The sequence below is a fragment of the Acanthisitta chloris genome, unplaced genomic scaffold, assembly GCF_000695815.1.
Source record: "Acanthisitta chloris isolate BGI_N310 unplaced genomic scaffold, ASM69581v1 scaffold25295, whole genome shotgun sequence".
Taxonomy (NCBI): domain Eukaryota; kingdom Metazoa; phylum Chordata; class Aves; order Passeriformes; family Acanthisittidae; genus Acanthisitta; species Acanthisitta chloris.
In genome coordinates, this window is record NW_008673491.1 from 2,135 (window position 1) to 22,526 (window position 20,392).

The 20,392-nt window shown below is 41.4% G+C and overlaps 1 protein-coding gene across 1 annotated transcript; it reads left to right on the plus strand.

Moving 5' to 3' along the window:
- Window positions 1-610: 610 nt before the first annotated feature.
- LOC103802516 (protein kinase domain-containing protein, cytoplasmic-like) lies at window positions 611-18,939 on the plus strand (the record flags this gene model as incomplete). Its single annotated transcript, XM_009074997.1, has 5 exons — window positions 611-882; window positions 4,665-4,744; window positions 5,594-5,701; window positions 15,291-15,464; window positions 18,349-18,939. Coding segments are annotated over 5 exons (720 nt in total), but the record flags the coding sequence as incomplete, so codon positions are not given.
- Between the last annotated feature and the right edge of the window lie 1,453 nt (window positions 18,940-20,392).

Sequence of the window (20,392 nt, forward strand, 5' to 3'; positions counted from 1 at the left end):
GACCCACCAAGGTGAACAGACATATGTGCTTACCCTGAGGCATGGTGAAGAGTTACGGAGGAGCTGTGGAGCTCCTCTTTCTGGGAATTTTCTTCCTTCTCCCCTGGAAAAAGGCAAACATCAGAGGAGCCAGTAGAAAAAAGTGATAAAAGCAGTCAAAAGGCAGGTTCAGTACAGAGGCAATACAGACACTGTCTGCAGCTGGAGCTCCAGACATGGGTGCAGGGCGGTCCAGCCAAAATTTCTAGACCTGGAGTTTGTAAAAGAGCAGAATCAGACTGTGTGGTCGAGGCCTGTGTGTAATGTGTTATTAAAAGTTAATGGTTTTATTTCTATTAGAAGTAAGAATAGCAACAACTAGCCCAGCTTCAAGAATAGTGTGGGAAAGTGCTGGTAAAGAAGCTTATTTTTGTTTCAAGTCTTTAAGGGTTTTACAATCAGCTATGTTAATCCTGTGAAAATATCTTGGTTGCAACATTCAGTTTTGAGGATAAGTTATAATGCTTATATTAAGCCATATATTTATGAACATATCTTCAGCTAAAGTGGTTTCATTATATACTTTGCACTGAGACAATAATGCAAGGTACCCATGATTTTTGTGTTTCAGATATGTCTCAGCTTAGTTCGACTTTTGCATTATTTGGCTCACTCTCCTCTTGGCTCTGTGACATTACTGGATTTTCGCCCTCGGCAGTTTGTGATTGTGGATGGGGAACTGAAGGTGACAGATCTGGATGATGCCAGCATTGAGGAGAGTTCTTGCACCAGTAACAGTGACTGCTTCATGGAATTCCCTGCGAGAAACTTCACCCTGCCCTGTTCAGTTGAGGGACGGTGTCAGAGTATGAACGAGAAGAGGAATCTCTACAATGCCTACAGGTATATGATCAAATAAGGCAAAAGAGAATTAAGAGTGGGCCTAAAGCTCCAGCATCCTTTATAGTTATTCACATCAATGAGTACATATTGTCTCAGAACCAATACCCAAGAGTAAGTGAAGCTGTGAGTAATTGTTTCATTTGTGAAAATACATAGCATTTGTAACTTTTGAAATGTTTTGCATACTTTGAGTGTGGTTCACCACTCAGTCTAATTCTGTGTTGGTTGAAACCCACTGAATTCTTCACACAACTAGAGATTTTAATAGGAATGAAGCAGAAGTGCTTGTGGAGCTGGGGACCTGCAAGCTCTGTGGTGAGACAATTCCAGCAGCTCTTCTCTGGTGTGAGTTAAGAAGCGTCATCATGTGTTTTCCACCACCAGCTGAGCAAAGGGCTGGCTTCAGATGCAGAATTAGAGCTCAGTTTGCATCCTGTGCTCTGGCTCAGCGCTCCCTGCCTTGCTGGAGCCTGTCATGCTAGGGTGATAACAGCCCTAGTGCAGCTGTGGGGCTGCTGTGACCACCCTCAGCTGCTGACAATCTGGAGTGTAAGCCCAAAATTTTTAAAGCAAGGGGTACTCCTTACACACCCCTCCCATCCCAGCCCCTGGTCTCTGTGAGCAGGCACTGAGGGACTTCCTTCCAGTGCCATGTCCACAATGGGGGACACATGGGTGATGGGCCATGCTGGACCAGTCAGCCATGCTGAAGAAAGCGTTCTGCTGATGGTTCAGTCTTCTGAATTTGATTTTAAAGTTGCCTCCAGATTTACAACTGACAATGACTTTGTGTTTGTGGTCTGAGCTCTCCTCCATTAGCTGCCACTCCTCTCGGAGGGCTGTGCAGGATGCTGAGGGGGCATGTAGTTGCTTTCCAGGGAGCTGGTAAGCTGATGCTCAGTGGTGTGCTCCTCCATCTAAAGGGCACTGCTGGGACAGGCAGCCACCCTGTCTGATCAAGATAGGAGGATGGAGATCTCAGAACCATGCTAAAACGGTGTGCTCATTCCCTTTCAAGTTATCATGCCATTCACTATCTGTCAGACCACAGTGAGGAGAGGCTGCTCCAAAGAGAGCCTTCTGCTTTGGTCCCAGTGCAGTCACCAGCATGTGTGTTGCATTAGCTGACCACAGTGAAATGGGCTGCACCACATGACAGCCATCAGCAGCTGTGCAGTGCAGTATTTAGTGTGTCCTGCAAAATTTTCCATTTCCATTTGCTTGGCTTAAAGATCTTGCTTAGCTTGCTAGCTTTTGGTTAAGTCTGTTTTACTGGTCTGGCTGAGACATCTTTAATAGGCACCCATTCACCTTGGTCTTGAGTGGGGATGTGTCTGCGGTGTGGTGTGCTTGTGGCAGGTTGCTGGTCATGCTGAAGGAAGTGGTCATTTTCTATTACAGTTCTTAGCATTGCCTTTGAACTGCTCACCAGTGTGTATCACATGCACAGTGCCCCAGTGTTTTAGTCCCTGCTTTAGCTTAATTTGGTATAGATGGTGGGGTTTTGGTGAACAGTGGATTCACGTTTTACTAGGCTGTTAGGTGACCACCCATGCTAGGGCATTAGAACAAACCCTATGCACTTGTCTTGGAAAGTGAAATCCTCACTTCATTAGGGATAACCTACTAAATTTCTTATTTTCATGGATGCACTCTGTTGCTGTAGGGTTAGAGGTTGCCCTCAGTAAAGAGTTGTTGGTTCTGTTAGGTCAAAAGCAGCAATATGTCAAGCAATTCATAAACTCCTTGTAATTTTAAAACATAGCACTCCCTAGCCTTGAAAGCACACTTAGTCTATCTAACTGGTTTTTTATGAGGTAAATAATTAAAGGAGAGAAAACATTCGGGAAAAACCTCTACTATGCAAGAACCGGCTCATCTTGACTTTAAGATGGTTACCTCCTGTGGCCAATATGTCTCTATGGGTTTTCCCTCCACATGTTTGGGGGAACAGTTGTCAAAGCACTGGACAGTTTTGAAAATAAGCATAATTAATGTTTTGAACTATTAACCAATGGCTGAGATGAATTCTCCATCATGGACAATTCTTAAATTAAGATCAGATAGTTCTCAAAAAGAAACAATTTGTAGGAACAAATGTAAAAGGATTTGACAGTCTGTGTTATGCAGATCACAAGGGATGGCATTGGCCCTGGAATCGATGAATAACAAATGTTCCTTCAATAAAGTTGTGCAGGCATCAGTGTCTATACATGTCAGAATTTCACATGTGGGTGTTTGCATTAGAACAAGTCATATATTTCTGTAGCCAAGGAAAAACAATAACCTCAGTGACTTGCATCCATCCAGTGTTTAGCAAAGTAAATGCCAGCTATTGAATTTTTGCAAAGAACTATTCACAATCAGTTGGACTCTGCTTCAAGGATAATCTCTAAGCAAAAACAGTGAGGTAAAATTTACCAGACAAGTGTTGTGCTGATCTTCAGATTTCTATATGCATTTATATTGTCTGTTTCATACTCATTGTTAAGAAAACTTACCAGAGGATAATTCCAATTGGTAAAACCGATAATAATTCCATACTGGTTTTGTAAGGAATGAAAAAGGGAGTTATAATCTCAAGGAAATGTTCATTGTATAAGTAGAATGTTGGCTCAATGATACCTGCATTTATGATCAATTTTTGATATCAGTAACTTAATTTTTTAATTAAATTAATTTTTTGTGAGGTATCTGCTGGTCTCCTTCCCAAGCAGGAGTCTCTGGGGATTTCCATTTGACAATGTGGTCTCTGTAATAGAAAAAGCATTTACTTTGCTCTGCAAGTTAGATGTGAAGCAGGGAGATTTCCCAGTTGTGTTCCTGTTCTTCTCATTAGCTAATATTTATGTTCAGTAGTTCTGTTTATATTGTCAGGTCCTGAACGGTCCATCTTCATCTTAGGTTTCTGTGCCACTGAGTTTGTTGCAATAGGTAGTAATATTGGCAGAGTAATAGAAATGTAAAGGAAGAATATGACAATTAATTGTACTTCAAATGATGGTAAAGGTATATATTTTTTCTTTTTTAATTAAAAGCATTAAAATTGAGAAGTGGAGCCAACTTCTCTGGAGATACTCAAATGCCATCTGGACACAATCCTACATAACATGCTCTAGGGGACCCTCCCTGAGCAGGGAGGCTGGACTAGCTGACCTCTGGTGATGCTTTGCTACCTTCCCCATTCTGTGATTCTGTGATTATACATCCATCAATGAATATCTTCATGAATGTGTCTTGAATAGAGATAAATGATGAGAACAGAGAGGACATTCTATATACCAGCAGTGTTAAAACAATAGAAGGTGGCTTTCTTCTGGCAATTTCTTTGAAAGTCTTAAGAGACCGGGAGAAAAGAAAATAATAGTCAATTATTTGAAATGAACAGAGATGTGATTTATGCACTTTCATGGTTTGAAAAAAAAACAACAAACCCAAGACTTCAGGGGTTGATGGCATCTCTTTAGTTTGTAAAAGTACAGATAGTTTTGCAAATAGTCACAATCCATGGAGCTTCAGAGCAAATTGCTGTATTAATGGTACATTTACATGTAGGTACAAGGCAGCCTTGTATATAACAGCATGGCCTAGGTATGCCAGACAGCTGTGTGAATAGTCTCAGCTATATATTTATTTGACTATAGAATACGATTATATTTCCTGAATAGGTCAGTGGCTTATAAGCAATAGGAATTTAATGGCTTATGCCCTTCAGGAGTTACCAGACATTTGAAGACTCTTTTTAAAAATTTTTCTTAATATGGATTACTTTTCCATTGCAGGTTTTTTTTTACGTATCTTCTTCCACACAGTGCTCCATCCTCACTGAGACCGTTACTGGATAAGATAGTCAATGCAACAGGTAATTGCATAAACACTGTAATGCTAAGTATTTCCTTTTTAGTGTGACTATCGTGCTTGGCATGGGGAGGGTGCTGGGTTTATGCTCACTGCAATAGAACCAGATTGTTTTTCTATCCAGGATAAAGTTACTTCTGTACAGAGAAGGCAAGAATGGTCCTGTATACCAGAGAAATCCCATTTTGAGATTTTATGTAGGCTTCACTGAGGTATTTGCTTAATCCTGACACCTCAGCACTGGGGTGAACTGCATCAGAATGCAACTTCTTGTGGGATCCAGAAGAACTTCTGTCCCTGAAAAGGGAAATTTTAATGATAAAATCCAGGATACTTCCCCACTGCCAATGGTACCAGTAGTCTTTCTATACCTCAGAAGCCAGAGGCAAGTGATGTTACCATAGATCTTTACTGATTACCAAGGTTGTGCATTTGAGACAAGAGTGGTTGCATGTGCCTGTAAAGCTGATTTGAGGGTTTTTCAGTGCATTGTTCCAGTGTGTTCCCAGGGGGAAATGAATGCTGATGGGCTATAGCTAATTAACAAGCAAAACTTTGTGGAGTTCCCTATATTGACTGAAGTTCATCCCTTGTAGGGAGCTCACCTCAGTTTTTTCTCCCCACAGGCCTGGGATTCCCATCTGGACAAGCCAGCCTGTGACATGCCTGGCTCGTGTCAGATGCGAAACTGATTTGTAGTAACTCAGGGATTTCATGTCCACGTCACAACACTACCATGGAGCAGGGCATACAGGGATCTGATGCTTAGGGGTGTATTCAAATGAAACCTCATTTTGTCCTGTGCAGGATGCTCCTCATCTAACTAATTCTTTTTCTGTACTTACTTTCAAAGGAGAACTTCACTGGGGAATAGATGAGACAGCTGCTCAGCTAGAGAGAGTTTTGAATCTGTATAAGAGTGGGGAGTACCTACAGAAAACAACCCGGATGCCGAAAGCTGGTAAAGTGATCTTTGTTGAAACTTAAAATCAGAGACTTTGTCTATATTTTGAGGTTTGAAAGGGCAAATGTGCAGAAAACGGGGCTCAATGGTCCTTGAAATAATGCATGTGATAATATTTTATCTGCTTTTTGCTTCCTGAGAGCCTCGGGAAAGCTTTCTCCCTAAATGACATAGCTGGACATCCATAGGTGTGAGCAGGCTGTAATGGGAATAAGGAAATCCAAAGGGAGCATTGCTTTCCGTAAGAGATCTATGGAAAATGTTTCATTGCATCCACGCACTGCTGTTGGGAATAACAGAACTTAAACATATAGTGAGGAGTATGTAATCAAGATGCTGTAACCCTCTATGGATTTCCTGGGACTTAAAGGAATGTCTTGTAACATAAGCACTTGTAGATTGAAAGAATAAAATTTTTTATTCCTTTATAAGCAAAAAATAATGGGTCCCTCAGCTTCTGCTAGCAATAGAATAAAATAGTGAAAGAAAAAGAACAGGATGAAAACAAAGCTACATAATAGTATCTTTTTCATAAAATCTCTGCATGCTCTTCAAGCTGTGGTACGAAGGGATGCATATTCTTCCTAGAAGGATAGCTGCAGAATTGTGCACGTCAAAGAAGATTATGTATGCTGGAAATTACTGTTTAGCCTAACAATTGTTAAAGCTGTTTTGCAAATTATTTTTGTGTATGTACAATATTCATGTCAAACTGTCAACATAATTGACTTCAAATTGATAGGAAAATTAGGGCTTTGCTGCAAAAGCTCAGTAGAAAGAGAAAGATGGTTCTAAATGAAGATGAATGTTGGCACAGGGAGTTTGAAAAGTTCAGTGAAGCATTTGCTCAGTGAAAGAGATGCAGGAGGCAAATTCATTCTGGTCACAGCGCTTTTAACCTCAAAGGGCCATGATACCAGGGATGAATTTGACCCAATTATCAGAATAATTCAGTATTTATTTTGTTGTAAAATTGGCATGAAAATTGTTGCAGGTGTTCATTTAACTTTCTAATTTTCAGCTTTTCATCACAATCTGTGCTGAGTGATGCCTGTCAACACAGCAAAATTATTTTCAGCAGTACAATCAATAGTACAAACACGTTCTTTGTTGAAGAAGTGCCAGGAGGGCTGAAGTTGTTCTATGATGCTGGTTGGTTCCAGATCTAACTGCTGTATCAGGACAAGACCAAGTTTTGGATGTTAGAGGTCTGTCATGTTTATAAAGAATCTTCGAGAAGCTTTGGACAGTGGTAGTAAATGTAACAGTGCAGGTGCAAAGCTCCATGTATATTTGGCTACATTTTTGTGTTAGTTTAATTGTTTAGAGTCCTGGATAATATAATACAGAATCTGCTACCCATGTTCATGGCTAGTAATGCCCTGCTGTGCAAGGAGCCCTTTTTATTTGTAGGACACTGCTCATAGACTTAGGTACTTTATAGCGCGACCAAAGATGTTGAAAATCCATAGATGCTTTGTGTGTCGTATTTGGCCGGTCTGCATTAAATACTGCAAGTGTAACATTGAATACCTTGATAGGAAAATGTTTTCAACCAATGACAAGTGTGAAGAATCAGGTGTCTTATGGAAATTACACTTAGATGAGATTTAGCTGCCATGCCTTTAAGATGTGCAGGCCTGTTTCTTTCTTGTTTGTTCTAAGGCTACTTTAACCAAACAGAAAAGGCAATTTATTTCTATTTTAAGGCTACCAGAAAAGTATGAAGAAGTCATATCATGAGGGTTAAAATATACCTACATACCCATTTGTATAATCTAGAGATAATGGAATGAGAAATTCTCCTGTGATACAGTGAAGTTACAGGAGAGGGTGACAGGTCTCCTGGATGAGAGTGGTGTCCAAGTGATCAAACTCTTCCGCTGGCAGGACATTCCCAGCTGAGAAGGCATCCTGACCTCTGAAACCAAGGCTGATCAGCTGAGCAGATTGAATATTTTGTATAAATATTGGTGGGTAGACAGGGATGAAAAGGGACAACTGTGGTACTTTTCCAAGCTGTCTGCTGAGGTCCTGCTTTGGCTCATTTGGACAAAATATATTTTTAAGATTGTGGTATTTTATAAAACATTTTCTGCATTGCTCTGCAGCATAGTGAAAATTCAAGAAGAGTGTTTTTCAACCCAGTGCTAGGTTTAGATAAAACTAGAGATGATTGTTTGTTTGGTTCTCAGGCCAGATCAGAGTTAAACAGAGCTTTGTGTTCATACACTGTTGTGCCAGGATCAGGGAGGCACAAGCTTGCGTCAGTTTTGCTCCAGATGATGGAAATCTCACAAGGTGACTCATTCCCAGGATTTTTTCTTTCTCAAATAGTAGAAATGCCAAGAATTAGTGATGCCAGTCTTCTGACATCTAAATGTTTGTAACAAAATAAGACCTTTCTGGTGTATGATCTATTTTGAAATCCTAAAAGCAGAACTGGAGGAGAATTCAGATCCAGGAATTACAAGGTTTTGTTTTGGGTTTTTTTGAGAAGAAACCATGGAAGATTCAGGTAATGGTGCTTCAGAATTTGTCTTAGGTCTACATGCATGGAATTATCCATAGTCTTGGATAGAACATTGTAAATTTGTACTAGGAAAGAGGAGATCATGATCTTGGGCAAGTGATCTAAGGTCATAACTGAAACATAAACTTTAAGGAAACAGTGTGTTATCTATCTGAACTTCTGTTTTTCAAAGGAAGACCTCCTCCTATGAACACCACAAAGTGAGAAAGGTGATATTGATAAGCAGTAGGGAAGTGACATGAAAAAAGTTCTTGTCAGCCCTAATGTTCCCATAAATAAAGTTTAACAAGATGACATAGTCATATTACAGAAGGTCTTGGATATTAAGCTTTCACTGTGCTTCAGTTGTAAAGATTTTATAGTGCTGTAAATTATATTATGCTCTGGACTTTGCTTTAGTATCTTAGAGTAGAGGCACGGAAGACATTCAATAGCTTTGTATGTGTTCTGTAATCATAAATCACATCACTGTTACTGTTGATATAGGAACATTGCAGTGTTTAAAACAACACCATGAACAAATACTTTTATATTCCATTGACGGTTGGCCTCTTTTGCTGGAATCCAGAAGAATGTGAATTAAAACAGGAGCCTTGTATTTCTTCTGACACATGTTATCTAAAAATTATTAAATCTTTCCATTAATTATCCAGATTAAGACTATAAAAAGCCCTACTGATGTTCATCAGTAAAGTTATGCCCCAGTGTCAACATTTTTATTACTTCAATCAAGTGACAGTGATTTGTACCAACTGAGTATCTGGCCCTTGAGCCAAGCCTTAGCCCTTCAGTTAACTCAGAATTTACTCAGAAATGCGTGAAATCAGCTAACAGTAGTAAATCGGATAGCTTTGTTATTCATTAAAGCTAATAGATGACCCATTATTAGGTCTGGGGGTGTGCAAGCCCACAGAAAGGCGTAATCAGCTGCTGTTGTTAGCCGAAAGTACATTCCCCAAGCTAAAAGATCTGGAAGGCTGGACATAAAGCAAAGACACTTTGTGTTTTCCTTTGTCTTATGACAATTTGGCAGGATTATGCTGTATATAAATATTTACAATGCAACAGTGTTTTGAAAAAATATTCTGCAGGGTCACTATAGCAACCTGCTTAGGAAACTGTAAATCCACCCAAGAATTATTGAAATTGTGGGGGGCTGTGTGTTTGTGCATATGTGTATGTGAGAGAGAGAAATTTTGCAAGGCTGCTGGAATATTGTTGGAGGCAGTTTGTATATTCTATGTCAGGCCACAATGCGAATGCTAAGAGAATGCTGATGGTGCTTGAAGGCTCAGCTGGGAACATACTGCAGTCCTGTCCTTGCAGCCCAGATTCCTGCTTTACCTGGCACTTGTGACTTTGGTGTTCCTTTCTCAGGGATCTCAAGGCTGAGGGGCAGACATGCTCAGGGCTGCATGCAGTGGCAAAGTCTCTCTCTAGACCTGCCTTGCACGGAGGGCTCTCACATCAGGAGCTGGGCAATCCCAGCACACAGAGGAATACAGGAGCAGGTTCCTTTGCACCTGTATAGCACTGGAAATGTGGTGGGGCTGTGTAGCTGTGCAGTGACCAGTTGGTTACTGCTCACATGTATCTCCACCATCATGGAAGTAGTTCACTAAGCAACGTGAGCTGTTCTCTATGTCCAACTTGGCAGCATACAGCAAAATGCTTTCTGCTGAGATCCTCAGTTCCTTTCCAGAACACTAAAGAAGTCACTGAGTGTCTTTTATAAATGCCATAGGCGTCTGTCTTTAAGCTTAAATAATCTGCACGTGTGACCCTAGACAACTTTTGGCTCGTCTATCATTAGCATAGTTGGTTTTATGAGGGAGTGGGCCAGATGCAGTGTAGAAGCATCTGTAGGACCAGTTTGGGCTAGTTGCCTTCAGTAAATTGGTGTTTACTGCAAAGGTGGCTGTGGGTACAGAGCAGCTCCACAGCCCAGTGAGCAGCCATGGGATGGCAGGAAAAATGCTCCAGCTGCGACATGTTAACAGGAATAAAATATAAGGGAACATGTCGTTCTTCTTATTTATTTACTTCGGTGACAGCCTGCATACTGATATAAATATGGCTCTACTGTAAGCACAATAGAAGCACATTAAAAGAGACAAGCCTCACTTCGCTCCCAGCCTGCATGCAGGAAACAGCCAAAGGACAGAAATACTCTCCAAAGAAGCAGGGCTATCTCCTGGCTCTGCTGGGACTAGCCTGTCCTACCAAACAGTTGGGATGCATCAAAAATGATTGAAAGCAGAGACACGCGGGATACGCCTAGCATGTCATCTTCTCAGACATACCAAAAAAGAGCTTTCTGTAGCAAACTGTGCACAGGGCTTTGCAAGGCTTGTTGTCAGAAGCATGTTTGTCCATGTCAAAAGCTTGTTTAAATGTGAGGTACTGAAACATGGGGAAAATCTCAGCATAAAATGAAGCATACTAAAAACATAGATGTATTATTGTCTATTTAGGATCTGATTTTGTTCTCCATGAGTTCCCTGGGAATCAGAGGGGACTGTTTGTAGAACAAATCACTGCTCAATACCACTTTATGCTGATATTGGCAAGATCAGGCTCTTTCTGCTTACTTGTAAGCAAAACAATTAAAAGCAATTCCAGAGTCAACTGCCAGTGTTCTTCTCAAGAGTGGAGGGAAAAAGGAGGGAGGAAAATAAGCAGCATGATTTCTCTCTCAAGGATGAACATTGCTGTGACTGTGGCATTGACCCACGGTGTATTGGCAGGTGATAACTAGAAAAGAGAACTGGGCAAATCTCCAACAAGTAGTTGTAGTTGGTAGTAAAAATGCAATATGGCTGCTGTGGCTGAAATAAATGGTCATTAGGACTGATTAAAGTCAGATTTAAGGTGATTCAGACAGGCTAAAAGGGGGAAACCACAGGCAGTTTCACATAGTTTATTAAATACTTGTGGAGTTCTTTATATGATTCAGTCTAAAACAGTGAAAATGAGTATGTTTATAGATTGTAGTTGGGTTTGGAACAATACAGGTGATTTTTGATGGAAAAAAATTAGACTAAAATTTTAAAGCATTGGCTTTCTTGTATAGCTTTTGCAGTGTTCAGTGACACTGCAAATTGCTTTAAAAGATGTCTCTTTTGTCACAAGAAGTAAGTGGGCTTAGCTTGAGAATCCCTGTGGCCGTCTTGGGGGCTGGCTAGCATGCTACAAAACTTCTCAGAAGATTCTGCTCTGATCAAAGCAGTGTGTTTTGATTAACCAGAACAAACTTGTAAAAATATTTTAAAACTATTAAAAATGTCACAAACCCAAACTTTTGACAATTGCCCATGTTCAGCATAGCATATTTTGAAGTTTCAAAATGTCTACAGGTCAGAAAAATGTTTCATAGTAGGATTTATTTGTGTAACTTTGAGCTCCTGTATTAGCTCCTATATGTTAAGCTGGAGTAGATCTGTTGTGACATGAAGATCAGGCTTACTGCATTGCATTTGTTTGTTTCAATCCTCACAAAATGAATAGATGGAGGAAAAGATTCTTTTTCTGTTATGATACCAGTAGGAATGCCTTGCATTTCTCTGGTCTGTTCCTTGCCATTACCTTGATAGACTTTATGTACTCTGTGTCAAGCTATGTGTATGTACGCAAAAGTGTAAATTTATGGCTGCATTTATAGTATTAGGCAAGCATTTATTGGTTTTAAACACCATTAGTCTGGAAATCGACCAGAACTTTGACCTTTTTATGATGTGATTTACTACCATGAGCCTTCAAATTCCAAGGACTCCATTTAAGCAAGTTTCAGGTCTTGGCAGGACAAAAACCTGAGCTGGACCTGTCTTTAAACCAGTGGAGTATTGCTTAAAAGACCAAGTAACTGCACTGTAGTGTCCAAGATGATCACGTAAAGGTGTAGGGGAATCCAGACACTCCTGAGGGCTGGAGCTAGTATCATTGCCAAGGCACATCTTGATGGAGGAGCATCCTTCAGGAGGGTCCTTCTAGGTCATGTGAGAGGACTGTGTTTCTTCACGATTCATACAAATAAGGGCTAAAGGGTCAGCTCCCTAAATGGTCACTGTGTAAGCAAGAGATTCCAGGGATACTTGCCTTTGCCATTCAAATGCAAGGCAGCTACCTTGTTCTGTTGAGACAGAGTGAGTTTTTAAGAGAAATGCAGTTTCCTCAGACCAGGGCTCGGTTGGTGTTGCAATGAGTTTCTGATCAGTTCTGACTGTAATAGTTAAGAGGCGATCCTGTGTTTGAGAGCATGTTCAGGGCCACTGCATGTCCTGCTCTCTGCTCCTTGTGGATCCTTCCCATTGGGATGCTCCTGGGGGAAGGCACTCCCAGGCAGCTGTCCTTGCTGCCTGCCATGCAGGTGGGAAGAGAGGCCGTCTTCCTGTCTTCCCTGCTTATTACTCCCACTCCACTTTCCAAGGCAGCATAGGCAGGAGGCTCAGATCCCCAGACTGCAGGCATTCAATGGTCTGTGCCAGTTTGAGGGGCTGCCAGAAGCTGCCTTTATGGAGCCCGTGTGACTATGTGCTCTCACTTAGACTCCAGTGGCTGTATTTTCACCTGTCTGGCACTTGATGATCTCATGGCTAGCAGAAAATGCTCTTTGCATGTGGGTTGCACTGCTATATACCTACTCTGCTCCCATGAGCCATTGCAGATGGTTGTGGCTTTACTTCATGTAGAAACTGGCAGGGAGCAGCAAGGAGAGTAGGGACAGCCACTGGGCTCTGCTGTGTGGTGAGACCACCCTGTGTACTGGCATAGTGGTTTCCATCCTTGCTTGCACCCACAAGCCAGGACCTTGCCATTGCTATCGCAGTTATTGCTGGCCCAACTCCATTGATTAATGTGTCCAAGCTGCCCAAATGATTTACCAAGATTGGTCACCTTGAAAAAGTCAGTGGAAAGGGAGAACTTTATCTACTACCTCTGACAGAGCCTCAGGTCATATAAGTCACTGCTGCTCTTGTGAAATCTGTTTATGTCAGCTGAGAGCCTAACCCCTGACAACTGTATTGGGAGCAGTGTTGAGAGGAAAGAAAGTGCTGTAGGGATATTAAGAAGCATATCTGTGCTCAAAAGAGTTTAAAAGTTGGATGATAATTCAAGATAAGGGTCTTCCAAATGGGCTTCTCCCTTGCATGGAAAAAAAACACATGGTGTGACATGGGGCTGCTCTGCTTAGTGCCCCGATGGCATGCTGAGGGGTGCTGCAGCTTCCTCCCAGCCCCAGCACAGAGCCTGCCAGTCTCCAAAATTGTCCTTGGGAAGGGCTGAGGCATGCTCCCTGTTGATGCAGAGAATCAGGCAGATGTTTTATCTTCTGCTGCCACAGCAATCCTTCTGTGAATGCCCTCTGTGGTATGGGGCTTGGTGCAGTGTAATGTTAGGTGGCACTTCTGTAAGTCTGCAAAGAGGAGTTGTGAATAGTCATATTTTATATCCAGTCAGCATGGAATGTATGCTGATACAAATGGTTGCATATGGTGCTGACAACAGTGAATTGATTTTTTGCTTTTAATTTGTGCACATCACTTTACTGATCTTGGCTGTGTAGTACAAATCAATACTCAGCAGTTGCCATATGGAAATAAGAGAATATTATTCTGTTGCATTCAATTATTGGTACACTACAGTTGATACAGAAGTTGGGAAAAAAAGGGACTTTACCTATCCAGCCAGTAGGGGTTTGATTTATGCTCTGACTTTTCTTCAGAAATGGCCATCTGTAATGTGGAACTAGATTTTGATTTTTTTATCTTTCTTTTGCATGAATCTGCATTTTCTAAATTAAGAAATTTTTTTTTACTTTTGGTTTAACTGAGACATGATCAGCTTTGATTTTGCTTCTTGTTTGGCAATGTTTCTTATGACACTTTTAATGAAACAAGGCTTAAAATAGAATGCATTTACTGCATTTGTTTCCCACTATTTCAGAGTGTGTGGTGTGAACAAGCACTTGTGGATGTGTACTTCTTTTCCCAGTTGAAATACTGGCAGTTCAGAGTAGTAGACACACTTGCCTTGGTGGTGCCTGTTCAATGTGCTGTATGAAATATTAGCAGGCTGAATCAGCAATGCCAGGCAGAAAACGCCTGAACCAAAGTGACTTAAGAATAGGCTGAGTCAGGGCAGCAGCTCTGGTTTCCATAACATATACAATTAGAAGAAATACGGAATGTATTTAGTTTTTTGAATAGGATGTAGAAGGGAGAGACAGGAGGGAACCATCAATTTGTGTGTCTGGACCTTAAATAGAAATGTTTATAAATGATTAGTTGAATTTGCTGATGCACTCATTAGAGAAACCCCCGTCAGTGGCTGGGAAAGTGAGAGGAGCTGTGAACAGAGAACAAGAGGCAGCTCATAAAGGCAAGTGAGACTGAACGGCAGCCAAGGGAGAGGAGCAGTCGGCGGGGCAGCGCAGAGGCGCGGAGCGAGGACCATGCTGACATGCTCCCGCTAGTTTTTTTCCCCCTCTTCTCTTCAGAGGCCCATCAAGCGACTCCTCTTTTGTCCTAATCTGAGCAAGCAAAAAAAAGTTTGCTTAATTAAAAGCCTGTCTTTTCTTCCTTCTCTAAAGTAGCCAGAGAAAAATAGCATGCTCCTCTGAGGGAGAGGGAGGGCTGGGAACGCCTGGCCAGGTCTCACCCCGACAATCCTGCTCACTGTTGAGAAGTAGGACAGTGAGTCAGTTCATTCAAGTGGATGCTGTTTATTCAATGGGACATTCTTCCTGTAAAACTCCTAATAAAACCAAAGCCTCGCCTATGCAGTGGGGAAAGGGGAAAGCGTTTTGTGCACAGACTGTTTATTTACAGAAGTTTTCTGCGGAAAAAGGTGAGAAGAAAAGAGGAAGAAAGGAAAAAGAAAGTAAGGTGCAGAACTATAAACATGTTTGGGAGTAAACCAGGACTGATACAATCTAACCTATCAGCCTTTCCATCATATATCCTACTGCTAAGCTGTTACAATAAACGTTGTCTGTTAAAAACAAGCAGTTTACTGGAGCTTTCGTAACAATTGCTTTGCTCTGGTTATTTGCAGAGTACAGACGGGTGCCTGATGCTTTTATTCCTGATGAGAACTACAGATGCTGGCCATCTTACCATCATAAGGGCTGCCTCCTCTCCGTGTTTGATGTCAACGAAGCCATTGAGATCTGTGACAGCTACTCCCAGTGCAAAGCTTTTGTCCTAACTAACCAGACAACTTGGACAGGTAGGTCATGGATGCTGTGGAGCAGAAACAGCAACTGAGTCACCCATTCTGGCTGCTTTAAGTGTTTTAATGCAATCTGGGGAGTGTGTTGTGCTGGGCTGTGAGAGCCACCTGTATCATCTAGAAGTGGGCTAGTTTTTGAAGCTTCAGCAAAGGCAGTTTCATTTTTGGTGAGGCTTCTCTTTAGCAGCTGTCGGGGAGCAGAAACCTACAGATGGGCTCACAGGAGCTGGCACTAGAGGGCTACAGCATATGGACTGTAGGTTACCCAACCACAGGATCTGAAATTTTATTTTAAAATTCAGCAACAAAAACCTGTGACCTGTTTCCGAATTTATATGTGCAGGTCCAACATCTGGATTTAAATCAATCTTTCCAATCTGTGTGCTTGTTGGAGTTTGACACAAGACCAAACAGGTTCTCCTGTGCATCTAGCTGGTGCTTCCTGGGTGGTGTCAAACATGCCCTGCTGCTGGTGGGAACACAGTGCCTGTAGCAGTAGAGCTTTGGCTAAAGGACAGTGAGAAGGTAGGGTTTAAAACCAGGTAGAAGAGGTAGTAGAAGTACAAGTAGACCTTCCAGGGGAAAATCCTATTTGCTACCACAGCTCATTTTCTTGTCTAACAGAATACACTTGTAGAAAAGAGACATACATTTTGCAAAAGGTCTGTGGGCCTGGAAGTCCCAGCTTGGTTCCCCTGAAGGCAGACGGTTGGTGCCGATTGACATCAAGCAGAGAATTGGCTCTGGCTCGCTGCTTCTGCACCAGACTTGTGCCTATTTCAAGCAACTCCAGAGCAATCCGAGAAACAAAAATGTTGCAAGTCTCTGCTAAAAATCTGTGGTAGCTGCAGCTCCAGACTGGCTGAGGGTTTCAAAGAGCTGAATGCCACAGCTGAATCCCAACCCGACACCCTTTCCTTGCATGCCCAGGAGAGCTGCATGCCCTCGTAGCTGGCCCTGCCCAGCTCTGCTAGCAGTGTTGCCTGAGCATACTGCATGCCACAAGGGTAAATAAAAGAGACATATTTGTGTCTATAAGATGCTGAGGACGAAATCCATGTTCTTTTATAGCCTTCCCCAAAATAAAATCCCTACTGAAGTCAGGGTGAATTTCTCTCCTGTGGTGACTGGTTGTGGACACATGGACTTTCCCATCCTGTGACTGCAGTATGTCATCTCCACACATGCATGGCTGTTTCCTTGCCTGCAATAGCCATTTTCTGCTGGGGCCAGGTCAGCTTGCATGCTCTGGCCTTTGAGAGGAAGGTCAGCTGATGCTAGCTGCACCTTAGGAAAGCTGATTGAAGTCATTGCTCTGCCACAGACTTCAGTGCAGCAAGTTATTTAGGCTTGGAGACTTAGCTTTCTGACCGTACATCTGCGATCATGATGTCTTAACCTCAAAGTCTACTGTGTGTGCAGTTGGGTGCTTTAGCTGTGCTTAGTTGAGCAGCAAAAATACACACCAGAGTCAGGCTTGTATCCATGCCTGGCAGGGCCCCAGCTCTGAAAGCATCGCAAACGAGTAGAAACTTTAGACAGTTCATACTTTTCTGAGTGTTTTAGGCAGTGTGCTGCTATGTTTTTTGCATTTTATGTGCTTCTGGGAGGTGTGAACAGTGGCCTCCATGGAACCTAGAACAAAATAATTTCTGTTAACCTTACCTGTGTCTAGCATGGTTACTACTAGGTCATCATGTCAGTCTGTCTGTAGTCAGAATATCGAAGTTAATTAATATATCAAAAAAGTAATTATTCTAGCACAGGGAAATTCATAGGAAGTTTAGACCAGCTCCTGTCTCAGGTGACAATATTAAAATCAAATGGTGCTTAGTAGCAATATTTCTAGTCTTATTTATCATTCTGTTTACTATGTGGTTCCTGATGCATGAGTACTTTAGTCCCTGAAACCTGCAGCATGTAAATTTGCTCAATGGTTGAGGCATCCTGTTTGCCCTGTGGTTCTTTTAAGGAAAATAGCATTATGGGAGCTCCCTAGAGAGGCAAACTGGGAGTAAATAGCATTTGATTTTATGAAGTTTAAAGAGAGGGAAGGCAGGGGTAGAACAGATGTGGAAAGTACCTCGGTGGTCTTTCCTGCTAGGAAAGGCAATGATGATGTAGGTCTGTGGGGCAGCAGGAGCTCCTCAGGAGGCAGGGATGTGCATAAGGTGCCAGGTCAGTAAGTGTGGGGAGATAGAAGAATTGTGCTGTGGCTCCCACAAATATCCAAACAAAAAACTCACCAAATTCAGCCCCAACTGGCCTCAGATATATGTGTGCCAGGTGCCTTATGCTACCCAGGCTGTTATCACTTGTTGCTGCTTTTAGTGTGAGGAGTAGAAACCTTGTTCCAGCTTGTTTAAAGCTCAGAGCTACAAAGTGATTAGCAAGAGCTAGTTCAGAGAAAGTGAGGTTTAATATATATTGCAGTGATCAGTTTTGTTAAAGATTCAAGCGTGTGAATACGATTCTGCTTCATTACAATCTAATGTCTTTCCTTTAAGCCCTGAACTCAAGCCTTTTATTTAATCAGTGGAAGAGTCTCAAAAAACTTTTTTAAAGATCACATGAAATTTGTACTAAAATTTTCAGACCTTTCCTTCATTTATTGTGTTAGCTTTGCACAGCTGTATCTGGACCGTAATTAGGTAAGAGTAAACATATTGAAGCCAGGGGAAATTTGGCGTCATTTTAGACAAAAGCATTTCAGGTTTATATCAGCTGAAGTTAAGAGTTCAGTCTTGTATTGCATTCTTGCATTGCCTGAAGAATGCATAGGTTGAAGTAGAATTTGAAATGTCAATATTTTAAGGTAGGCAGCCTTTTGCTCATCACTTCTAAATTTTTTTCCCTTTCCCCTCTTTCCTATTCGATGCAGGTCGGCAGCTTGTCTTCTTCAAGATGGCCTCAAATAATATTGTGCCTGATCCTGACAAGATAACATATGTGAAGGTGACAGACTGATGCCTAAATTGTCTCAGTCTGACATGTGAGAGATAAGAGCTGTTTGTGTATAAATATAGGCAGCTGTTAGGTAGAAGGTGACTGTGGCTGGAGAAATAATTGCACTATTACTCATTCTAATCTACAGAGTGCTAAAGGAAACTTTAAAGAAATAACCTGCATGACCAGGATGAATGTGCAATAAACCAACATTTTGAAAATGTGATTTAAAAAAAAAAAAGCAAAAGCAAAGTACAAGATATGATACACTGTTAGAGTATAATTTTGGTTAAAAATCAGCTGGCGGCTCTGGCTTTTCTAACCAAGGTTAGCAGAACGGTTCTGACCTGTACATGTGTGTACAGGGATGAAAGTTGATCATTTCTATGGGAAGACTGTATCCTTCGCTCTGATATGTATTTGGGCATGTACAATCACAACAGAGTAACTGAAGTGTATCAGTTTGTATGCTGAATAGCAAACGTTACTGAGGACAATCAGCATTTGTGTTAAAGCTTTCAAATATGCAATGCCAGCATATTTGTCAAACGGAAGGAATTGGTTATGTTTAGAATTGCAAGACTGTAACTAATTTTCATTTTTGCTTCCAATGTTATCATAAAGTTTCATTTTTAATTTGAAAGAGCCATTTTGTAGATCTAGCAACTCACATCAGCATATGAATAGTCCCACTGAAAGGGCAGGGACTTACCCAAGTGCTGAGTGCTTTGCTAGATAGACCTAAGCATATGCTTACAATTAAGCCCATGCTTAAGACTTTTGTTGGATCGAGTTTGAATTGTTCAGGAAGCTTTGACAGACTGGCAAAGCAGTCCAGCTGGTGGAACATTACTAATTTAACGACTATCTTGCAGTTATTTGTACTTTATATCATCAGATCCTTGGTTTTCTAAGGCATTGCTTGCTAATTCTTAGAGTGAATGAAGTAAATTACCTTAATAATGTCAAGTGAATGCTAGCCTTAATTCTATATAAAATGCAGGCATGGTGTGTCTAGAGAATTTGCTTTCAGTGAAAGCAATAAAGTAAATGCTAAAGTGACCAATGTCATACTGTTTTGTAGTTTGTACAGTCAGGAAAATATGTGCTTTTGTTTCTCAAATTGTTTATTTTTGTAAAAAAAAATAAAATATGAATACAATTTCTTTTATACTTGACTTTTTTTTGTGTGTGTTGCAAATAAATGCCAAAATCCAGTGAAGACTTAGACATAATCTATTGTATGCAAACTTAAACCTGGGATATTTTTTCCAGAAAGGACTGAGGTTGTTCCAGTGGCTCCCTGTGAAGGATCTGTTTCTGGGATAGTTGGTGGCTTTGTCTCTGTGGTTGCCTGTCACAAAGTAAGTCATGGTTAGAAGACAATGGTTGAGCAGTCTTTGCTACTCTGTTCTTTGCATTGTGCTGGTACCAGTCTTTTAGTATGTGGAAGAGGCAATGATGAGAACAGAATTTGATAGAATTGCTCTTTGGGCTAAATGGTGTATTTCTTTCAAGGAGGATCAGAGAAGGAGAGAGGAGAGCCAGGGAAGCCAGGCAGCAGTGTGACCGTGCAGGAGAGATGGTCTGACAGCGACCATTGTAGGCAGTGGGTCTTGTCTCACTGTGGTTTCTCTGAGGTCACTGATACTCTAATGGCTCCTGGCAATTGGCTGAAATGACATGCTGTAACGGCTGTAACTCACAAATTATCAAACTCCCAGCCGTAATAGCTCAGCTGATTGTGTCGCCATGCACTTAGGAACACATCAATCATACTGTGGTAATAAACAAACACTACAGATTCTTTTAAAATTGCTACATAAATCATGCCAACACATACTGCACAGTTCATTGAAGTGATATGGGTTGTTGGCACTGAGGTGCCGGTATGTATTTTGAAAGTCTTTAACCTCCTGTGATTTCCTTCTCATTAAGCACTGTACCATTCAGAAAATATTCAGCATTTAAAAACAATG